The following is a 15606-nucleotide window of genomic DNA, read 5'->3' on the forward strand; positions in this document are numbered from 1 at the left end:
TCTCTCTCCCCCCCCCCCAACCCCTCAACAGGCTGGCAGCCTGCTCATTTACAAAGGGCAGCTGTGAAAATTGAATGGCTGGAGGGCACAGTCAGGTACAAAGCCTGTTTTTTTTTTCTTCCAGGACTGCTGTAAAGAAAGAAGGGAACCCAACCACCCAGTCTCAGAAATAGCTGAAGCAAACTTGGAAAAGCAGCAGCGCCTGACAGCCTGCCTGCTTTCAAAGCAATGAAGAGTAGCAGCTGTTGCCAAGGCTGACAGTTAAGCTGGAAGACATGGAAGGGGGCTAAATATAACTCCCATTAGATCGTAGCCATATTTGAACATCTGGGAGTGGGGAATTCTTCCTACCCAGGTCAAGCTACTCCAAGGCCCAAGAACTGTGTTCTGTCCCTGTACTTTCTTGTCATCCTTGGGCAAGCAGCCTCAGCTTGATGCCTTCCGGTTTCTTCACCCAGAAAGTAGCACAGTGGTTGTGATTTGTGCATCAAATGAATTGAATTGCAGCATTTAAGACAACAGGACACTTGCAAGAATATTTCCCTTTGCAGACCCAAGTACTGCGCCTGCTCAGTATTAAGGGTATTTGTTTTTAGCCAGCAGCGGCTGCAGAGGAAGCTGTGGCCCAACAGCCTGGGCTTGCTGCACAGAGAGGGGCCCACATCTGTAGCAGCATGGGTCAGACATGTTCCCTGAGGCTCAACCTCTGCCATTGGTGCAAGAAACTGCTTGGTGTTGATAGTCATGTCTAAAAATGACCCGCTGGCTTCTGCCAGGGAACCCACTGGGTTCCATTTCTCCTGCTGCAGGAAATAGTACAGGATATCAACCCATGGCTCATGGCTAGCCTTGCTGGCAGCCAAGGAATTCCCAGCAGGCACTGGTCCCATCAGCCCCACTATTCTCAAAGTGGGGAGGGGGAGAAGGGGATGTACTCAGGATAGTTTGGCTGGTCACCTGCTGCTTCCTTTGTCTCTAGAAGCATTCTGGAACTATTTGGGAGATATTCAAGTATTTACAGTTTACAGCCAAACTGAAGCTGAAGCTGCTTGAATGAATTTATCAAATGAATTTATCAACCAATACTCGGAATCAGTGGCAAACCTTAAGAATGCAAATGACAGGATGGACTGTCAGAAAGCTTTAAAATGAAAACATATCAGACGTGACCTGACTGCAATTGCCACCTGTAGCTGGTGCAAGTGGGAGGCTGAGGCAGAAGAAACGGACCAGCAGAAGATCCAGCCGGAGGAAAGCAGGGGGTCGCTTGGCTTTCCAATTCCAGATTTTGCAGGGTGCCAAACTGCAGGAAACTCTTATTCTTAGGAGTGCCCTAGGTCAACCTTTGATGCCTCTGTGAAGCATTGTTACTCATTATTCAGGCTTTCCCGAGAAAGGTATGGGGCAGTGTAGGAAATGGTGTTATCAACTACATCAAGCTAATTTTTTTCCCCTTACCTGGTGGTTCATAGTTTCTTTGGCACTCTTGGAATATTGCATTTCGCTGCTTCCCCAAAAGGGAAGGGGTGTGTGTGCGCGTGCAGGTGTGAGCCCTTTCCCCCCAGCTCTCTCCTTCTCTCTTGCTTTGGACCTCACTGCCATCTTACAAAAACAGCCCCGGCTTTCTGCCCCTCTTGAGTTCAAGTGGTCACTTGACAAGCTGGCAGAAGCGGTGTGCTGCTGGGGCCTTGAGGACTCAGCTAGCCCTGGGCCGAAGCAGCTAGCAGCAGAGTGGTCCTGCCTTCTTTCTTTCCAAGGCCATGAAGTGCCACCACAGCCAAGCATTTAGCCTCTGCAAAGGAAGCAGGGGTGGAAAGGCTGATGCTGCCCTTCCCTGCCTGGATGGACACCCCATGGGGAGGGGCACACCCACCCACACTCTTAAGGGGCAGCATGGCTACAATAGGCACGTTGTTGGGCTGCTCAGCCTTCTCTGTGGTGCCAGCACTAGTTACAAAGGGGGATTCACGGCTTTCTGTCAGCAGCCCCCCAGGAGCCCCGCAGCGCCTGGCTGCCAGCTGCCTCTTGTCAAGAGCTCTTCCAGGGCAGGACGGGGCCGCCGCCTGAGTGGGAAGAGGGCCGGGCGGCTTTCCCGCTTCCTTCTCCGGCCCAAAGGATCAGCGGGCGCGACCCCCGCCCCCCCTCCAGTAGCCGTCCAGGCGAGAGAAGCCCCGAAAAGCATTACGCGGCCCCCTGAGCAGAGCCGCCGAGCGGTCGGTCCGGCTTAGGCCCAGGCCGGCAGGGGACCAGGTAGCGACCCGGGGCCGCGTCCGAGGCAGGGAGGGCGAGGAGAAGGTCGCTCCGCCGGCAGCCCCGGCCCATCTCGCCGGCCGGCCGGCCAAACTCCACCTCGGCGCTTTTCCACCCGCAGTGGCGCCGGTCGGAGGCGAGGCTGGCGGGCGGAGAGAGCCGCTTCTCCGCCCGGCGCATTCCTGAGGCCTGAGTCACGCCCGGCCCGGCCCGGCCCGGCCCGCCTTCTGCGCCGGGCCGCCCTTTGGTCTGCAGGCCGGCTGCGCCGAGGCCGGCCCTCCTCGCTGAATGGCCGTCCGGCCAGCACTCCCTGGACGGCCCCGGCTGGAGCGGTGGGCAGCCCCGGCCCCGCGGTGAGTTCGGGCGGGGCAGGAGGGCAGCGCCGGGCTCCGCGGCCGCCTTGCCCCGTTTGCGGCGGGTGGCGCGGCCTGGGCAGCGGGCTTCCCGCCCCGGACGGCCTCCAAGGACGCGGCGGCTGCTGGCGTGCGCTCCGGCGGTGGCAGGAAGCCCGGCCGCCTGCTGGGGAGCCCGTTGGCTGGCTGGTTCTCGTCCTGGCCGCGTCTAGCGGGGAGTATCTGCGGCCCGTTTCCCCCTCCGAGCCGGGCGGAGGACGGGCGGCGCCTGGGGGCGGCACTTGGAGGCTCGGCTCGACCGTACCGGCGGGCAGAAGCAACGAGCGCGGCGCCGCCGCTGCCGCCCTTCGCCTGGATGGTTCTCGCCGCTCGAGCTCCGTAGGCCGATTGGGAGCCGTTCCGGCTAGGCTGGAAAGTGCAGCGGCGCTCCAGCTGCGGCCTCCTCCCGGCCCGATTCTGAACCCTCATTTATCGGTCTTGCTGTGGAGGCTTTCCCAGCAGCTGCACAGCGACAGCCTCCCTCGGCGGCGGCTGTTAGGGGGCCGTGGAGGCTCAACGCTTCCAACCTAAAGGCCGAGAGTTAATGCTTGTGGCTGAGGGTTTTTTCCCCTAATTTTCGTCGGTCCCTGCCTGGGCCCTGGGCTTTCCTTGAGTTTCCTACTTAGTTTCCAGATGACAGAGGGGATCTGCCTTGATGGGGCTTAAAACCAAAGGGAGTACTTCTCCCCCAAGGCAAACACAGAAAAATAGCACAGAGCTCTCTGTACTGGTCATGGGAACCCTACACCCAGGCAGGGAAGGAAGAAAATTCTGCTCCAGGAACACCCTGACCTGCCCCATCCAGAGCCCCCACAGCCAACTGTACATTGAATTCTTTCAGAGAAGTCTGTAGGAAGCCAATCATACCCGGCTGAGTGAGATGAACAAATTGGACCTTTCCCTCTTAGCGCTACTGCCCACAGCAGCACAGCCGGTTGCTGGAGAAGCTAACCGCCCCCCCCCCCATCTCTTGGATTTCCTATTGTGGCATCCAGTTGAGGTTTTGCTCTGATGTGGCTGGGCTGATCCTTTTCCTTGAAAGCTTTCCCCCCTTTCTTTCCTAAGCATAGCCTGTGGAGTTCCCAAGGCTAAGCCTACAAGGGAGAATAGCATTGCTATGACAGGCAAGCTGGGGGGTAGAGGAGAGAGTTCTGAAAGCTCACACTGGGGGGGGGGGGAGAAGAAGTGGAGGCAGACTCTGCCTGCTGGTGCAGACTGACTGGGCATTGTGGCAGCCTAGGGACCGGTGGGCAATAGCAGGGGTGGAAGGATGCTGAGGCTGCAACTAGCCACAGGCCCTAGGAGAGAGAAACAGGCAGAGGCGTAGTTTCTCACTTGCAGGAGGATTTCCTACTTTAGTTGGTATGAAGGCATGAGGCTAGACAGCAAGTCCCCTGAAGGGGGGGGGGAACCTGCAGAAAGAGAAAGGATGGGGCATTGCATAGGCGAAAGTCAGGCCTGCCAGAGCACTGAGGAACGGAGGGGAGCAACAGAAAGGCAGATTCTGCCTCAACGTGAGGACAGGAGAGGGTGTCTGGTTGGGGAGGGCTGTACTTGGCTTGCTTCGGAGTCCTGACTCCAGCAGGCACAGGGCAGGGTTTTGGGCATCCTGCAGGGTCTTCTGGCACCATGGAGGAGGATTCAACCAAAAGGTGTCTCTAGTGAGATGGCTGGGCCAACAACTGGAATTCAGTCCTTCCTGTTTTTGTCCTCCAGCAGAGGACTGCAGACAGTGGGGGGGGGGAGGCGTTGGGAGGGGGAAGCCCTAGAGCTTCTGGGCCAGAACTATGTAATAAGAATATGGAGCCGACTGGGGCCATCGTGCCCCTCATACTGTGAGTCCCTTCTTCCTGCAAGGGATCACCTAGCGTCTGTCAGTGCCCCTCACCTTCTGCCCTCTTTGACTTTTTAACAGAAAATATTTATTTTTAATTGAAACGAAGTCAGGCTTAAATTGGAGCTTCCCCCATGGCATTTTTTCTGATGGGGGAAAGTGCCCAGAAACCCTTTTGCAAGAGTGCCACAGGAGCCCCCCTCTCCAGAAAGCCTGTGCTTGTGTGATGGGTGGGTGCACCCATGGCTAGAGACAGCTGGTCTCACCCTCTTGTGCGTTCCCATGCAGCACTTTAGAAATGTGTATTTCTAAATAAAACACAGAGAACAGCCTGTTCTTGCAAGGGGAAAGCTGCAGGTCCAGGGTGTGTGTGAATGGGCCTTCTATGTGGGAGGGGTCTGCATGGATGACAAGGTCTCCATCGTTTTGTTTTTGTAGACAGAAACACCAAGGAGGAGGAGGGCAGCACTTTTTGGCACTTCTCCCGCAGAGCTGAAACAAATGCACTGCTGTGGCTCAGATGCAGCCAGGCTGCTGGCTCCTGTAGGCTCTCCTGAAAAAATATGAAGCTGTGGGAAGAACCTAAAGCCTCAACTGGATTTTCTGGTTCTGGCCAAAGTGGGAACTTCCCAGTTCTGAGGACTGTCTCATCCCAGGGCTGCTGCTCCTGCCTGGAAGGAAGAGGGCGGCACCACCCCAGCCTGGAGCCCCACTGGGAGCAGGCAGCTGCATCAATCCCCAGCCCATCAAAGGGACTTGAGTGCAAATTCAGACCCATCTCATTGCTGTCTTTGCTTCCTACCATGTTCCCTCTTGGCTTGGTGCCTATTTGCAGAGGCTAGTTCTAGGCCAATGGTTCCCACCCACTCCCAGCGGAGAAGGTTCAGCCAGGAAGAAGAAGCTTTCTCAACTTTTCCATCGTCAGGGTGAGGGGAAATATAGGACAGGCAGAGAGGTTAGGGAGCAATCAGAGCTGGAGGAGGCCCTCTCCCCTCAGTGGGTGTGTGGCCTATGGGAGAGGTAACCTAAGAAGATCTGCAGCAAATCAAAATGGAGTCTGGCTTTGTGGTTTCCATTCATGGCTTTTTTTCTGCCTTTGGTCATGCCCTGCCTGGTTGGAAATGGTGCTGTGGGTCAAGGATTTTTGTCTGAAATGGTGTGGGGTTTCCTGCCTGAGCAGGGGTTGGACTAGAAGACCTCCAAGGTCCTATCCAACTCTATTGTTGTTGTTATCATCATCTGGAAAGGAGGAGAGCTGAGGAAGGCGGGGGGGGGGGATCGCCTCAGATGCAGCGGGCATAGCTTGGAATAGAGATCAGCCTGATGTTTGGAACCCTGGAGGTGAGAACGCCCAGCTGTCCCTGAGCCAGGGATCTAGGCATGGAGGGGTGTGGAGTAGACCAGTGGAAGGTAGCTGGCTGGTTGTATGTGCCAGAAAAATCTCCTGACCCAGCCTTGCCCTGCTTGCTGGAAGGGCCCCATGAGGGCAGGATCCCTCTGAGAAGGGAGGCGGTCTCGTCCTCTGACCAGCCCGGCTTCCTTTCATTCCCTAGAACAGACAGGCTGCTTGGGTTGCTTCTTTCTTTTGGTGGGAAACTCCTGGCCCGGAAGAGGATGGAAATGGCCAAAGGCAGCTGTGGTGATGGGTGGCTGTGGACAGCATGTCCCCTTTGCTCCTGGACTTCTCTGTCCAGACAGGCTTCTTCAGCCTTGCCTCTGTAAGTCCCAAAATGTCTTTGTGGGAGACGGGGCGAAGAGAGGCTGCCTAGGGAATGGTCCGAGAAGAGGCAGCAGAGCCCACAGCTGGAAAGCGGGCAGGGCGAGAGGCTCAGGAGGGACCCTGCCTAGTTTCTCAGGCTGCGAGGGAGATGGCGGGAGAATTGTACTTTCAGACTTGCAAAATTCTGTTAGTGTAGCTTTGCGAATAAAGTAGAATGACCTTAACTGGTTGTGTTTTCTGTCTGCTCTGGCCGATGAAGCTGATTCCTCAACCCAGAGGACTTGGGAGGCCCCCTGGCCACCAGGTGTCTGCCAGGGGCTTGGAAGGGCTGTTTCTCACGGTCAGGTCTGTGCAGGTGTGGGATCATTTTGCTAGTTATGCAAACCCAGCTTAGCTTCAAGCCAAGTGGAGCCTCAGCTGCTGAATGTAGGCTTGTTCCCAGTGGCCCCTGGATCTCAAGAGGCCAAGCGGCCCCATGCCCAGGTGGCTGGAGGGTGGCAGGATGGGTCCCAGGCCAGACCTTCCAGTCGAGGGGGAAGAGAGTCTGTGCTTGTGGCCTTGGCCTTTGCTTTGCTTGCCCCTAAACTCTGCCCCCTCTAGGCTGGGCTTCTGAAGAGGGAAGATGGCTGAGGGCCTCCGGGACAGCTCCAGCAGCTTGCAGAGGAAGAAGCCTCCTTGGCTGAAACTGGACATTCCAGTGGCCCCGCTCTTGGCTACAGCAGAGGAACCAGCCTCGCTCCAGGTACTTGGCTAGCCAGTCAGGAGTGAGCGCTGCTCTGCCTTCCCACCATGCCTGACTCTCCAGCTGCTCCTACTTCCCGAAAGGCTGGGCGGATCTTCTGCAAGATTGGGGAATTCCTTAGAGGGGCTGTATGGAAGTCGGCTGAGGGGTGGGGGCCACCTCAGCGGTCGCCCTCTGCATTTGGCTGTCAGTGCTCTGATGCCCAGGCACCGTTCCTTTGCAGCCCTTGAAGCGCCAGGCCTTCTTCCGAAGTGTCAGCATGCCTGCGGAGAACAGCCTCTTTCCTGCTGCCTACAGCGAGGCACGGCGGCCTATCCTGCAGCGACAGACGTCCATCACCCAGACCATCCGGAGGTAAGCCCCAGAGCCTGTGCCTTAGCACCGTTCTAGACATCTGGACTGGGTCCCTGTCAAGGCACGCCTGGCAGCTGGATTGCCACATGTGTTCCCTGCCCCATTGGGTGGCAGCTGTTCTCTACCACTGCATTTCCTGGCGATAAACGAATCCTCGAGAGGGAAAAGGCCCCCGCGCCTCTTTTCCTCAACTGAAAAGTTCAGCTGAAGGGGGGCATGAGCCGGAGGGTCGTGCCCAAGAAGGGCTACACGGTCTTCCTGCTCTTGTGAAAAGAACATGGCATCTTCACTCCCTGGTACCTCTGTCCAAGTCCAGGAAAGCAAAAGTGGGCAGAAGGCAAGGAAGCGGGCATCCAGAGAGAGGGTGCCCGAGCATCAAGGGAGCGTGCAATCCAGAAGATGAAAGGCTGGAAAGGAGCACCTCATCTACCAGGCAGCTCCGAAGCCCCAGCCCTCCAATTGCCCCTGTGTCTGTGGGTGACCTGAACTGTGAGACATGGCTTCCTGCTCCTCGTGTGCCAGGGATTGTCTGCGCCCCACGTCTCGTCACCAGCTGGAAGAGCCAGTTGTTCTAGCCCAGCCAAGAGGCACTGGAGCCCCTTCCTTCCCCCCCCCTTAGGTCTCTCTCCTTTGCAGCAGACAGGTACACTTTGAGAGGACTCAGACCCTGCCCATTCGGGGGCATCAGGTGGGCAGGAAGCCCCTGAGAAAGCGCCACTCGCTGCCCAGAACACTGTTCAGGTACCAGTGGCTGCATGCGTGTGAGCTGCATGTGGGTCCTAGCAGCAGAGCTGCTCCAGTTGCCAGCAAGCACCCTGTGACCTCCCCCTCCCCCATTCTGACCTGCAGCCCTGGGAAGATTCCCCACAGGCACCTTGCCTAGGAAGCAGGGAAGGTGCAGGAAAACACAGTTCCTGCCCACCACCCCAATTGCCTCCTAATCCGGTTGTGCTGCTGAACAGTAGCTCCACCCGCCGCGTTGCCTCCTCAGTGTAGCTGCCGCAGTGTTTGCCGTATCCAGTGAGGGTGACAGGTTCTGCTTCAGGGCTATCCTGAAAGGCTGGCCCGGACCTCTACCCAAGAGCCCCCTCCTGTGCTACGATCCTGTTCCTGGCCCATGAGTGGCTGCATCCACCACAGGGCCGAGAAAACTGCTGGCCAGTCTCTTGGGACGCTGTTGTCCTGCAGGCACTACTGACAACTCTAGAAACTCTGTAGCCCACTCCCACTGGCCACCACTCCCTACTCTCCCCCCCCCTGTTTTGATCACTCACTCTGGGCTCAGAGCATTTGGAGGTTGAAGTAGCTGGAAGGGGAGGCTTTGTGGCTTCAGCGAGGCATCTTCTTGGCCCTCTACTCTCTCATCAGGAGCACAGCAGACTGGTTTGGGGTCAGTAAGGAGAGCGATGCCCCTCAGAAGTGGCAACGGAAGAGCTTGCGCCACTGCAGCCTGCGCTACGGAAAGCTGAAGCCACAGGCCCTCCGCGAAATGGACCTTCCGAGCCAGGACAACATATCTCTGGCCAGCACAGAGACCCCCCCGCCACTCTATCTGCCCCCTTGCCCGCCTGGCATGCAGAGAGTAGGTAGCCTGGGGGTCACATGGCTTGGGTGGGATGGAGTGAGCAGCCTCTGGGCTGACTTTCCTGGCATCACAATCATGGAGGAGGAAGGAAGGGTGGTGGCAGGTCCAAAGGAAATGCAGAGACTGTAGGAAGCAGTTCTGGGATAAGACACCTGTTCCCCGCTCTTCTTCACCTGGTGCCCCCCCCAAAGCTCCTCCTGGGAACCTGTAATACCTGCTGAAGCCCAGTGGGTGGAGGGGCTGCCGTGGCTGATGCCCTCAGGGCCGTTTCCGTCTCTCTGCTGTCAGATAATCGACCCCCTGGCCCGTGGACGGGCCTTCCGAGTGGCCGAGGATTGCGACGGCTGCAGTGTGCCCCCCACCCCAGCCACGCCCGGAGCCGCCTCACTGTGCTCCTTCACCAGCTCACGCTCTGGCTTTGGTCGGTGGCCTCGGCGGCGGAAGAGGGAGTCAGTGGCTAAGATGAGCTTCAGAGCAGCAGCAGCGCTAGTGAAGGTGAGGGGCTGGGAGGGAAGGAGAGGGATGGAGTGTGGTGCCGATGGAGAATGGTCAGCGTGTCCTACATGAATTGTGGTGGGCTGGCTCACCTTGGCTGCTTAGCGATGGCATGTGTCCCGTCTCTTGCACACCTCTCTGTGCCAGGGCCGTTCTGTGAGAGATGGCACCCTGCGCAGGACGCGACAGCGCAGCTTCACTCCGGCCAGCTTCCTGGAGGAAGACTTCACCGTGGAGTTCCCAGATGAGCTGGACACTTCCTTCTTTGCCAGGGTAGGAGTTGAGCCACGGGGGAGTGGGGGGTGGAGCTGCTGGTGGCCCCAGCAGCTTCTCACCGCTGGACCTTCCCTCCCTTGCCCAGGAAGGGGTCCTGCCGGAGGAGCCGTCCATATATCCTGATGAAGTTTTTGAGACCCCCTCTGAAGCAGCCCTCAGGGTCCCCGAGGCGAAGATGCTGCAGGTTCAGCCAGCCCTCACAGGGGGGGCTCTGGACCGGAGCGAGCTAGAGAGAAGCCACCTGCTCCTGTGAGTCTTGCAGGGGACGCACAAAGAGGCCAACAAAGACAAGCCAGAGTCCTCTGGGGGAAGGAGAGGGGGTGGCTGCTAGACTCCCACCCTGCAATTGCCCCGGGGCAAGATTCCTCTAATGGCCAGAAGCTGCAGACCTTTGGAAGGGTGACCTGCAGTCAGGAAAGAGGCTCCCAGAGGAGAAGGGGGAGTCTAAAAGAAGGCAACGTGGGTGTTCCAGGCTCCCAACCCTCCTGGGGCTGATCTGGCTGCATCCGTTCCATTTGTGATTCAGGGTCTGGCATAACCCAGAAAACGTGCTTTCAGATACCAGGTGAAAGGTGATGTATATGCTGTAATTAAGCGCTCTGTGTGGGGACGATTGTCCAAAATTCCAGTACTTTCTTTCTGAGGAATGAACTTGCTCTTCCCCCCCCCGTCTTCTAGCCCCCTGGAGCGTGGCTGGCGGAAACAGAAAGAGGGGGTTTCAGTGCAACCAAAGGTCCGTCTGCGGCAAGAGGTGGTCAGCTTAGGCCTCCAGCGGCGTGGCCAGCGCATCACCGTTCCTGTCCGCAAACTCTTTTCCAAAGAGAAGCGTCCCTACGGCTTAGGCATGGTGGGCCGGCTGACCAACCGGACGTACCGCAAGCGCATCGATAGTTTTGTGAAGCAGCAGATTGAGGACATGGATGACCACCGGTGGGTAGAGGCCTGAGTGCCTGGGAGGGTGAGTAACCAATTGTGGCCTGAGTGCCCCATCATCCTCTGCTCCGCACAGGCCGTTCTTCACCTACTGGGTCACCTTCGTGCATTCACTCATCACCATCCTGGCTGTCTCCATCTACGGGATTGCTCCTGTGGGGTTTTCGCAGCATGAGACGGTGGACTCGGTGAGCAGCAGACTGAAGTCTCCTTGGCCTCCCTTTTCCTGTGGTGGACCTGCACCTCCTCTACTTCTGAGGAGACCTTCCTTTTCTTCTACTGGAGGGGCCGGAGGTGGGCATTCTGCCCATCTCCTCCTTTCTTCAATGGGCCTTTTTACTGTAGGTCCTGAGAAATCGGGGGATATATGAGAACGTGAAATACGTCCAGCAAGAGAATTTCTGGATAGGGCCCAGCTCGGTGAGTGTCAGTCCCCATCTGCCTCCTCCCTCCATGGCTCAGTTTTGTCCTGGCCAGAGCCTCATCTGGGAGTTGGTTTTTCTGTGGGCTTCGGCTGAGACTCTGCTGCCCTTTCAGGAAGCTCTCATCCATCTGGGAGCAAAGTTCGCCCCTTGCATGCGACAGGACCAGCAGGTGCACAGTTTCATCCGCGCAGCCCGTGAGAAAGAGAAACACTCTGCCTGCTGTGTGCGCAACGACAAGTCAGGCTGTGTGCAGACGGCCGAGGAGGAGTGTTCCGTAAGCCCGGCTCACTGTCTCTTCCTCCTCCCATCCTTCCCATTGGCCTGTCCTCTGCTTTTGGGGGGAGGGCACCCCTTGGGGACCCTGCTCCCACCCACTTCTGACCCTCTGCTTTACAGTCCACTTTGGCCGTGTGGGTGAAGTGGCCAAGTCACCCGAGCACTCCTTTGCTGGCAGGGGACAGGAGGAAGTTTGGCTCTGTGTGTCACCAAGACCCCAGGTAGGTTGGGGAGCAGGACCACATGTGTGGGGCTCCGGCTCTTGCCAGGGGCTGAGGGGATGCTGTTGCGTCCCGCACATAAAGTTGCCCAGGACCCCTCCCTCCACAGGGTGTGTGAGCAGCCAGCATCCATGGACCCTCATGAGTGGCCTGATGACATCACCAAATGGCCTGTAGGTTTCTGGAGGATCAGGGAGCAATGATTGGCTCTGCCCAGCTGCCCCATGTCTGCCTGCGTGTGGAGTGCGGGGGTGGTGGTGGTGGAGGAGCCTCGGGGGACTTCTTTTGAGGACCAGGAGCAAGGCCTGCCCATCTTCTTCCAGATCTGCACCAACAACAGTGCTGGGAACCACACCAACCACCTGCACATGGACTGTGTGATCACCGGGCGGCCCTGCTGTATCGGCACCAAGGGAAGGTAGGGTGGGTGGCCCCTGAAAGGGCTGACGGGGCAGCCAACCCATTCTGCTGGGACATGGAGGGGGCTGCTCTGCTCCTTCCCTGGACCACGTCCTCCTGCGACTGGAGGCTCAGCTGCGCCAGCTTTTGGCTCGCTCTGATCAGTGCATTTTGCTTGCTGCTGCTGCCTCAGCCAGCATCCTCCCCACTTCAGCAAGGCTTAACTTCTGGGCATCTGGTTCTTTCCTCCCAGGTGTGAGATCACCTCACGGGAATACTGCACCTTCATGCATGGTTACTTCCATGAAGAGGCCACACTTTGCTCCCAGGTATCTCCATTTCTCTCTCTTGGCTGGCTCTAGCAGGCGACCTTCTCTGACCTGGCTGTTACTCTGTCTTGCCAGGTGCACTGCATGGATGACGTCTGCGGCCTCCTCCCCTTCCTGAACCCCGAAGTGCCAGATCAGGTCTACCGCCTGTGGCTGTCGCTGTTCCTTCATGCAGGGTAAACCCGGCCCAGGGCCACAAACTCCTTTCCCTTAGAACCCAAGTCCTTGGCCCACTTGGTCACCACAGTTTTTTCCTGCCTGATAGGATCCTGCACTGCCTTGTGTCTGTATGCTTCCAGATGACCATCTTGCGTGACTTGGAGAAGCTGGCTGGCTGGCACCGCATTTCCCTGATCTACTTATTTAGCGGCATCACAGGGAACCTGGCCAGCGCTATTTTCCTCCCCTACCGGGCTGAGGTGCGTCTCACTAGCAGCTTGTGAAGGGGGCTCTTGGTGTGGCTTCGGTGCCTCCTTCCCAGGCAAAGTGTGTCCCAGTTTGGGGCCGGGGCAGTTCGCTTGCAGACCATCCTCCGGGAGAGGCTGGATGAAAGCAGACGGGGCTGGGAACAGAACCCAGTCTTGGCACTCCTGGCCATTCCCTACCTCCCTCTGGGGTGTGGGGTGTGTGTGTGTCTTACAACTGTTGGAGATGAGATCCCCCCCCCCCCGTAGGCAGCCCCTGGGGTTGCTTTTGGCAGCGGCTGGCAGCACAAGCCAGGGCCTTGACCAGGCTTGAATAGGGCCTGTCCTGCCCAACCAGCCTTCCCTGCAGTGCGGCTATCTAATGGCGACCCCCTGTGCAGGTTGGCCCAGCAGGCTCCCAGTTTGGCATCTTGGCCTGCCTCTTTGTGGAGCTTTTCCAGAGTTGGCAGATCCTGGCTCGACCCTGGAGGGCCTTCTTCAAACTACTGGTGATCGTGCTGTTCCTGTTTGCCTTCGGCCTCCTTCCCTGGATAGATAACTTTGCTCACATCTGCGGCTTTATCAGTGGCTTCTTCCTGTCCTTCGCCTTCCTCCCATACATCAGCTTTGGCAAATTTGACCTGTACCGAAAGCGGTGTCAGATCATTATTTTCCAGTTGGTCTTCGTGGGGCTCCTCTCCGGACTGGTGGTGCTGTTTTACTTCTACCCCATTCGCTGCCAGTGGTGTGAGGTCCTCACCTGCCTTCCCTTCACTGACAATTTCTGCGAGAAATATGGCCTGGATGCCCAGCTCCACTGAGCGGACAGGGGCGCCCTCGTTGGCTGCCTTGGGCAAAGCTGGCCTGGTGCTACTTGCCAGACTGCCAGCCAACTTAAAATTCCGCTCATCCCTGTGCTGCGTTATCTTGGAGACTGGAACTTTTTCAGCACACAGAAAGTTGGTGCCTTGTTCAATTTTACTGAACCTTTTTTGTTCCCACATTTTTATTATGCTAGTTTCACAGTGACCCTTTTCATGAGATTTGTTATTACCCTGGTGGTGATTAAAAATTAAGGTAGCGTTTTAGCTACATTTCCATTAAGTTTTGGAGTGTATCTGTGCCAAAATTGAGGTTATGACAAACGCCTATCAAAGCAAAGAGCAATTCTTAATTCAGCGTTGACCCAATTTCTAACATACAAATACTGCACTTGGATGAATTCTAACATTTAACATGAACAACTGCCTATATTTGATTCAACAGCTTTGTAAAAAAATGTTTTCTTGGCAACATTATAGGCAAGTGTCAAGCACAGCTTCTTTCCTGTAAAAAATATAATTGCTTATATTTTGTTGGAATGTGTAGCTGTGTGCAGAGGGAGCAGTAACTAGTGAAGATAACAGGTCATCATGAAGAAAATCTATATGGTCTCTAAGAGTTGACAATAACATGTCATGAAATCAAGTACTAAGAAAAATGACAATCTCCCATATCAGTTGTAGATTCACATTCGACTGATGCTATATACTCCACAACTGAGTGCAGAAGTAACCTCTGTCTCTCTCTGTCTCTCTGTGTGTAATTGGATGGATGGTAATTTAATTACAGAAAAAACTTTCAGCATACTTTATTATAATTTAAGAAATTTTAATGTTGCTGGCTGTTACTGGCTTCAGATTCATTGATATCTTCAGAAAAAGATCCAGCACTTTTTCAAATGTGGATTCTCAATCACCGCACAGGCAGCTGTTCCATATGTGCAGAACTGAGCACCAATTTTGGGGGTTACTCTGAAACAAAGCAGATCTGAAGTGGCTTCCCTGCTCCCTCCTACAAAGCCTTTTTAAGAGGTTCACTCAGAAGGGGCTCAGACCAATTCCGAAAGAGCTCCAGGATGGCCACCTATTAATAAAGGGAAAACTTACTAGGGGATCCCAAAGACCCTCTCAAAATCAGGCAATGTTAACTTTGAAAAGCTGGAGGTGGGAAACCGCTTCACCAGATCCAGCTGCCAAGGCTCTGGGGCTAAGACAGCTACTACCATTAACTGCCAGCCGAGGCCCGCAGCGGCTAAAGGAAGGATCAAGAGGCCGAACTTGCCTGGGAGTTCATTGCCGGAGCCTTTTCACAAAACTGACCTCATCCCGGTTGCGAATCCCGTACCTAGAAGCGGCAGAGGCAGGCGAGGGGTTACCTAGAGTCGGTGGGCCCTCCGACCGCTCCCCGTAAGGCGAGAAGAGCGTCACTGGTCGCACAAAGCCCACCGGCGCCTTCCCGGAGAGGCTCCCATCCCACGACGTCACTCACTCCCGCAGCTTCTTGCGGTCGTCCGCCAGCTTCTCTCCGCCGAAGGTCAGGCTGTAGGTCCGCCAGATGTGCCTCCTGCGGGGCAGCGGGGCGGCGATGAGCGAGCCTTCTCGGCCAGTTCCCCCCCCCCCCGCCACCCCACACCCCCGCGTACTCACCAGCTGATGTGCCGCGCGCCGCCCTGGCGCTCCTGCCGCAGCTGCACGAACCGCCGCAGCGCCTTCTTGAGCTCCAGCACGCTCGCGCTCTGCACCACCACCACGGCTGCGGGGAGAGGCGCAGCTGATCGTTTCCGCGGCAGCCGCAAGAGGGCGCGCCGCCCTTTCCCACTCGCCCCGTCCGCGACTTACGCATGGGAGCCTCGGGTGCGTCGACTCTGCGCACGCGCACCGTCATCGCCTGGCCGTACTCGAGCGCCACCTGCGAGCCGATCTCCTCGGGGGTCACCTGCAGGGCAAAGCGCGCATGCGCCGCGTGACACACCAGCTACGGCGGCCCCCGCCCGCTCCCGCGGCCACTGACCTGAGCCGGGAGGTCGCAGAGGAGCGGGTCTCTGACGAGCCGCGCCAGGCCGGCCTGCCAGCGGGCCACCGCCTCCGCGTGCGCCTCCTCCTCCTCTTCCTCCATCGTCGTCGTGGCCGGATCCCCGCGCGGCCGGAAC

General features: G+C 57.1%; 2 protein-coding genes across 11 annotated transcripts; one reads left to right on the plus strand and one right to left on the minus strand.

The window, feature by feature from the left end:
• Window positions 1-87: 87 nt before the first annotated feature.
• On the plus strand, window positions 88-13739 carry RHBDF1 (rhomboid 5 homolog 1). 6 transcript variants are annotated; one of them, XM_039360674.1, is made up of 19 exons: window positions 88-2603; window positions 6797-6938; window positions 7162-7292; window positions 7929-8033; window positions 8661-8874; window positions 9166-9372; window positions 9520-9645; window positions 9734-9897; window positions 10327-10578; window positions 10658-10769; window positions 10927-11001; window positions 11119-11280; window positions 11403-11503; window positions 11613-11676; window positions 11827-11921; window positions 12156-12231; window positions 12307-12407; window positions 12497-12650; window positions 13037-13739. In XM_039360674.1, the coding sequence occupies exons 2-19, from the start codon at window positions 6819-6821 to the stop codon at window positions 13454-13456; spliced, it is 2679 nt and encodes an 892-aa protein (XP_039216608.1). In that variant the 5' UTR covers window positions 88-2603; window positions 6797-6818; the 3' UTR covers window positions 13457-13739. The 6 variants fall into 6 exon arrangements, 5 of the variants coding, with proteins under 5 accessions (XP_039216608.1, XP_039216609.1, XP_039216611.1 ...); XM_039360675.1 differs by lacking the exon at window positions 88-2603 and having other exon boundaries at window positions 2613-6938; window positions 7932-8033; XM_039360677.1 differs by lacking the exons at window positions 88-2603; window positions 7929-8033 and having other exon boundaries at window positions 2614-6938.
• A 529-nt stretch (window positions 13740-14268) lies between these two features.
• Window positions 14269-15606, minus strand: SNRNP25 (small nuclear ribonucleoprotein U11/U12 subunit 25). Of its 5 annotated transcripts, none has more exons than XR_005558776.1 (6): window positions 15468-15606; window positions 15296-15392; window positions 15104-15209; window positions 14903-15020; window positions 14739-14801; window positions 14269-14428 (listed from the first exon to the last, which is right to left on the minus strand). XR_005558776.1 is itself a non-coding variant. In XM_039360710.1 (6 exons), the coding sequence occupies exons 1-5, from the start codon at window positions 15570-15572 to the stop codon at window positions 14747-14749; spliced, it is 438 nt and encodes a 145-aa protein (XP_039216644.1). In that variant the 5' UTR covers window positions 15573-15606; the 3' UTR covers window positions 14269-14428; window positions 14739-14746. The 5 variants fall into 5 exon arrangements, 2 of the variants coding, with proteins under 2 accessions (XP_039216644.1, XP_039216643.1); XR_005558774.1 differs by having other exon boundaries at window positions 14269-14540; XM_039360710.1 differs by having other exon boundaries at window positions 14946-15020.

Source organism: Crotalus tigris, unplaced genomic scaffold (genome assembly GCF_016545835.1).
Source record: "Crotalus tigris isolate CLP2741 ecotype Arizona unplaced genomic scaffold, ASM1654583v1 scf7180000019173.45859301935:6455823, whole genome shotgun sequence".
Lineage (NCBI taxonomy): Eukaryota > Metazoa > Chordata > Lepidosauria > Squamata > Viperidae > Crotalus > Crotalus tigris.

Bases quoted from the DNA above. Each gene is read 5' to 3' on its own strand.
- RHBDF1 (XM_039360674.1), top strand. From the start codon at position 6,819: ATGGCTGAGGGCCTCCGGGACAGCTCCAGCAGCTTGCAGAGGAAGAAG. The intron at 11,281-11,402 runs GTAAGCCCGGCT...TCTGCTTTACAG, and splicing joins CGGCCGAGGAGGAGTGTTCC to TCCACTTTGGCCGTGTGGGT. The intron at 11,504-11,612 runs GTAGGTTGGGGA...CTCCCTCCACAG, and splicing joins GTGTGTCACCAAGACCCCAG to GGTGTGTGAGCAGCCAGCAT.
- SNRNP25 (XM_039360710.1), bottom strand. From the start codon at position 15,572: ATGGAGGAAGAGGAGGAGGAGGCGCACGCGGAGGCGGTGGCCCGCTGG. The intron at 15,021-15,103 runs GTGAGTACGCGG...GCTGCCCCGCAG, and splicing joins GGCGCGCGGCACATCAGCTG to GAGGCACATCTGGCGGACCT. The intron at 14,802-14,945 runs GTGAGTGACGTC...TGCCGCTTCTAG, and splicing joins GACCGCAAGAAGCTGCGGGA to GTACGGGATTCGCAACCGGG.